This window comes from Pollicipes pollicipes, unplaced genomic scaffold (assembly GCF_011947565.3).
Source record: "Pollicipes pollicipes isolate AB1234 unplaced genomic scaffold, Ppol_2.1 Scaffold_5724;HRSCAF=6776_pilon_pilon_pilon, whole genome shotgun sequence".
In the NCBI taxonomy this organism is placed as follows: Eukaryota; Metazoa; Arthropoda; class Thecostraca; order Pollicipedomorpha; family Pollicipedidae; genus Pollicipes; species Pollicipes pollicipes.
Genome location: NW_023596746.1, coordinates 35166498 through 35172301, shown reverse-complemented (window position 1 = coordinate 35172301; position 5804 = coordinate 35166498). Strand labels below are relative to the sequence as shown.

The window sequence follows — 5804 nt, the reverse complement described above, 5'->3', positions numbered from 1 at the left end:
TTATGTGTCATTGAAACATCGAGACATGAAGCAGTGACTGGCTATTACGCGCTGCTATCAAAATCCCGGCAATTAGCGCACGCCTCGTGCGGAAACGATGTCGCGTGCACGAAAAAGCGCCTTTGCATTTTCGGTCGACTCCCCACCCCTCGCAGCCGTGCCCTCTCACCGGAGGAAGCATCCTGCACGTGATACACGGCGCTGGGGCAGAACACAACCGCGTCCCAAGCGACGGCCGCCAGCGTGCGCAAAAGCGACGCCGGATCCCGGCTTCCCGTCGAGTAGAACAGCAGCACGGTCCGAGGACAGACCCTGTGAGGACCAGGCGTCGGCCGTTAAGGTGGGGTACAATGGCGAAGAGCAGCAGCACGGTCCGAGGACAGACCCTGTGAGGACCGGGCTCGGGCCGTTAGACTGGGGTACAGTGGAGAAGAGCAGCAGCACGGTCCGAGGACAGACCCTGTGAGGACCAGGGCTCGGGCCGTCAGAGTGGGGTACAGTGGAGAAGAGCAGCAGCACGGTCCGAGAACAGACCCTGTGAGGACCAGGGCTCGGGCCGTTAGAGTGGGTACAGTGGCGCCATGTCCGACCTCGCGTCCTTCTTAGTCTGGTCATGACGAGACGTAGGCGAACGGGTTTATCAATTAATCTTCCCCAGCTTTTGTTTTTTCCCGCTGTTTTTTTTTTTTTCTGTTGTATTGCGCTCGTTTGGCATCTCCTGTTAAATCGGTCAGCAAGAATGTGAGCTCGTCAGGCAATGAAAGTTGCACCCAAGTGCCCACTGTATCTTGTTATCCTTCACCAGATATCTCACCAATATAAAACCAGGAACGTGCAGCAACTGGCTGCAGTTCCGATAGTCCCAAATGTACCGACATGTACTTAGCCGAGTTTATGGTTCTGTTCGCAGTCCAAGTCTCAGCAATCGCGCGGGGGCAAGCTTGTCCCGGAGCAGGGCGCTCCCGTGGTGGGGACAGTTGTCCCGGAACAGGGTGCTCCCACGACGGGGACAGTTGTCTGCGACAGGGTGCTCCACTGACGGGGACAGCTGTCCCGGAACAGGGTGCCTCCCACGACGGGGACAGCTGTCCCGGAACAGGGTGCTCCCACGACGGGACAGCTGTCCCGGAACAGGGCGCTCCCACGACGGGGACAGCTGTCCCGGAACAGGGTGCTCCCACGACGGGAGCAGTGTCCGGGAACAGGGTGCTCCCACGACGGGGACAGCTGTCCCGGAACAGGGTGCTACCACGACGGGGACAGTTGTCCCGGAGCAGAGTGCTCCCACGACGGGGACAGCTGTCCAGGACAGGATGCTCCCACGACGGGGACAGCTGTCCCGGAACAGGGTGCTCCCACGACGGGAACAGTTGTCTGGGACAGTTGCGCCGCTGCTGGCTCTCACCCGCTGCTGTCCGCGTCTCTGGCCGCCTCCGACTGGAACCAGCGCAGGGCCAGCTGCACGGAGTCGGCCGTGTGCGCGCCGTCCAGGTAATACGCCACCGAGCCGCGGGGCACCTTCTGTCGGAGCACGGCCGACTCGCATCAGCGCACACGCCACAGCGACGGCCGGGAACGACACGGCGACGGCGCGTCTCCGTCCGACAGTGTGCCATTTCCCAGGCTGCCACCAGCACGTGCCACAAGATATAATATCCACGTACCGTGCCATTCACCACGGTCTGAATTTCAGACTCTGAACCGTCGAGCCTTCCCGCCAATAAGCGGCGGGGAAGCAAGGAGTCTTTCGTCGCGTTCTCGGCGACTCACCTGGCATCTGCCGGGCCACCGGCAGTCGGCCAGAGCGCGCGCCTCCACGGGCGTCAGCTGGCAGGGCTGGGCGCGGGCCAGCGGCGCCGATTCGCTGTTCGGGGCCGACGCCGGGTCAAACGCGCCGTCCCCTGCCGGTCACACGGCGGCCCGCGTCACCACCGGCGGATGGGGCACGGTCGCTGTCACAGACTCGACCGCCCGCCAGTCGCGCGCCGCACTCCGAAGCGGCCGCGCTGACGCGGAGCCGGCGCCGGAGCCGCCAGCTGGGCCCGTGCGGCCGGGCCCGCTCGTCAGTCGTGGCGGGTCCGCGCACGCTGCCCGTGGAACCTTCACGCCACAGCGCGTCAGCACCGGTGGCGCCGCTAACCTCTGAGCCCGTCACGACGGTGCTCGTCACCAGCGAGCACCGAGCGACAGCCCAGTACGCCTCCACTGCCCCGCCGCCAGCGAGTACTGAGCGACAGCCCACTAAGCCTCCACTGCTCCGCTACAGTGCCAGCCTCGGGCCCCGTGCAACCCTGTCGGCGCCGGTCTGCGCCGTTGGCTTACCCCTGGCGCTGCGCCAGTAGCGCGCCAGCTGAAGCGCCAGAGCGGCGTTCTGGCGCTGGTACTGGCCGGCCAGGCCGAGGCAGGGCCGGTCGCCGTCCGGACCGCGGCACTCGTCCAGGTCAGGCACCACGTACAGGGGGCTCTGAAACCGGCGGAACGGCGGACTGAGGTCGGGGACGCTCGTCGCCCGCCAGACGTCATTGGACCCTCCGAAACCAGCCGGCAGGAGGGTGATGTCCAGTAAACATCATTTAGGCTTAAGGATGCGTCGACGGCCGCGGTCATTGTGCGTCCAAACTATGGCTGTGCAGAACTTTGTTGCGCTAAATCAATTAAGGTAGTTTTTGTAGGTTTCAGAAACGTGCAAAAAAAACAATTTGAGAGAAATTAATGGTCACAACACGCAGCGCGCAAAGCCAGTACGCTAGGGCGCTCGTCGTGAGTCATCCGAGTCGTGAGGTGTCAGAAGATGCTGTGAAGGTGAGCAAATGACCGTGAGGTCGACGTCGTTGAGAAACGTAAGAAACGCTCTGATGCCAACTGTGGGGCCCTCGCCTCTGAGCGAACGCCAGGGTAGATGATTTAACATCAGAAGGGCGGACGTCACTCGTATGGTGGCTCAACATGCTCGCCATGGGCCTGCCAACACTGATCTGCGATTTTTCGTGCAATTACGTTGCATTTTACGCTGATTTACGTTGCAATGCTGATCTGCGACTTTTCGCTTGATGCCCCGATCAACGGATTGACGAGTGCCGAGGAGTTTCGTTCTGAATTTCTCCAGCGCATGTGCACGGACTACGATACGTACTTTCACATATACACGGATGGCTCGAAGTCTGAGGCAGGCACAGGAAGTGCTGCTGTGCGTCACAACTGGACGAAGTGTTTTACATTTTCCTCTTTTTGTTCACTTTATCGCTAAACTGTTTGCAACCAAGGAGGCATTAAACTCTGCGGGGAAGGAACGAGTGGACCGGTCTCCTATTCTGTGGGACCCCTTAAGCAGTACTCTAGCCGTACATTACTTGAAAGCAGAGCATGTCCTAGTTGACCAGGTTATGCGAGTTGCTGCATCCCTCGAACAGATCGGGAAGCGTGTTATTTTCGGTTGGGTGCCAGGACACGCCAGCATTGCTGGGAACGAGAGAGTGGACCCTGCGACAAAGGAGGGATCAGTCACTCTCGCTCTTCCCGAGCGCCGTTCTCTGAACAAAGGCAGGTGCTTTCAGCTTGCCTAAACCGGGTAGATTATGTCAGCTCGTGTAAAGTTGGACTGGCAAAAGGCATGGAATCGGAAGAGCACTGACGACCATGGCAATTCGCAAAGCCAACTCAGGCTATCAAACCAAACTGAGACGAGTGGCAGTCCTCTAATCGCGACAGTGGAAGGGAGGAGTTAGACTGTGCCGCATCCGCACAGGTCACACGTACGGCACACATACCGGACACGGGACACCTGGCAGCCCTCTCAACGGGGCAAGCACTGGAATGTCCTCGCTGTGATCATACGCTGTCCGTCGCTCATGTTCTCGTGCAGTGCCCACACTTTGCCACGAAGCTATATCCTCACTGTGGCCATTATATGCAACGTAGAATCGCACCGCAAACTCGCAGATCATCGTAACAACGCAAAATCAACGTAACATGCAACGTCACGCGACGAAAATCGCAGATCAGCATTGGCAGGCCCATGGCGAGCATGATGAGCCATCATACCAGTGACCTCCTCCCTTCTTATGTTAAATTATTGCAGACTTCTCTTGACCCTCGTATACATAGGCTGAGATGAGCTAACGTTACAACTTTCGAACAGCTAGATTACATGTCACGAAAAGAAGCAGCGAAACGCAGAATGTGCCCAAAACTGTGCATTGCACTTTTAGGGCATACTGTGCGCTGAGCATTTCGCGTCGGAATGACAGTGGCGGTTCGTTCGCTCTAACCAAGAAACCAAGTGACTGTAGATCGGACTCGTTCTAAATGCCGGGGAGCGACGTCCGAGGACGCCCTAAAATCACTCCATTCGGCAGGAACGTACACACGGACTGGTTCTGAATGCCGGGGACGAGTCCAAGGACGCCTAAAATCACTTCATTCGGCAGGAGCGTACACACGGACTGGTTCTGAATGCCGGGGAGCGACGTCCAGGACGCCCTAAAATCACTCCATTCGGCAGGAACGTACACACGGATGGTTCTGAATGCCGGGGACGATGTCCAAGGACGCCTAAAATCACTTCATTCGGCAGGAGCGTACACACGGACTGGTTCTGAATGCCGGGGAGCGACGTCCAAGGACGCCCTAAAATCACTCCATTCGGCAGGAGCGTACACGGACTGGTTCTGAATGCCGGGAGCGACGTCCAAGGACGCCCTAAAATCACTCCATTCGGCAGGAGCGTACACACGACTGGTTCTGAATGCCGGGGAGCGACGTCCAAGGACGCCTTAAAATCACTCCAGTCGGCAGGAGCGTACACACGCAATGGCCTCCAGGGAAACGTGCCCCCCCCCCTCCCCGTTAAGTCTATTAGATTATACACATGTGCGTGAATACATGGTGACAATATGTGGTTGACCGCAAATAAAACACTTTGCTTAAAACACTTAAAAGACTTAAAACACTTGCGACACTTCGCGGTGGCCACGTAAAATTACGAAAACCGAGTGCATGAGTTTAACCCCGTGCACGGAATCTCGCGCACCTGCGGCACGATAACCTGGGTTTTCAGTGAAAATTGGGTTGTGTGTGTGAAATCCTTCCCCCCCCCCCCCCCATTGCAAATTCATGCGTACGACCCAGCAATGGGACTGGTGTTAAAGCCGCAGCTGACCTACAAGTCCCCAACCTGGCTGGTCATGGCCATACTTCCTTCCCATCAGCTGATGCCGTACAACGTTGTAAAGAAACGTAACTTGAATGTTGAAGTATCCAACGCGTATTCTGAACCGCGCTGACGACTGTGATCACGCCCAGTAACTCAAGCACGGAGGCCGGGCCGCCACCAAATCCAACGATGGAAAAGACACAACACTCACTGCCTCAACGCATGACACCTAGCTTAATTCAACAACGGTAATGACCCAGCCTGGACCTCCGTTCGTCGGCTCATTCCCGGCCAGCTCGCCTTGCAGCAGGGCTGGACGGGCGGCCCTCACCTGGCAGCGGGCCGCCCTGTCGGCCAGCACGGGCAGCGTGGCTGCGTGCCGCTGCCGTGCCACGAACACGGGCGCGCTCGGCTTGATGATGCCCGCCTTCTGCTCGGTGATCTGCTCAATGCGCGAGCCCAGGATGTCTGTGTGGTCGTAGTCCAGGTACGTCACGCCGCACACCACCGGAGACCTGCAGGTCACGGACGGCCCACGGAGGGGTGAGTCACGGGTCACGGACGGCGGAGGGAGAGATGAGTAACGGGTCACAGACAGCGGAGGGAGGGGTGAGTCACAGGTCACGGACGGCGGAGGGACGGTGAGTCACAG

The 5804-nt window shown here is 58.7% G+C and overlaps 1 protein-coding gene across 1 annotated transcript in view; it reads right to left on the bottom strand.

Moving 5' to 3' along the window:
* Positions 1-1401: 1401 nt before the first annotated feature.
* The window catches only part of LOC119102989 (folylpolyglutamate synthase, mitochondrial-like), a 6906-nt gene continuing 2503 nt past the window's right edge, over positions 1402-5804 (bottom strand). The window contains exons 2-5 of the mRNA XM_037226439.1: positions 5544-5667; positions 2291-2464; positions 1771-1836; positions 1402-1521 (exon numbers count right to left, since the gene is read on the bottom strand). Coding sequence (XP_037082334.1) covers positions 1402-1521; positions 1771-1836; positions 2291-2464; positions 5544-5667 — 484 coding nt within the window. The remainder of the gene's footprint in view (positions 1522-1770; positions 1837-2290; positions 2465-5543; positions 5668-5804) is intronic.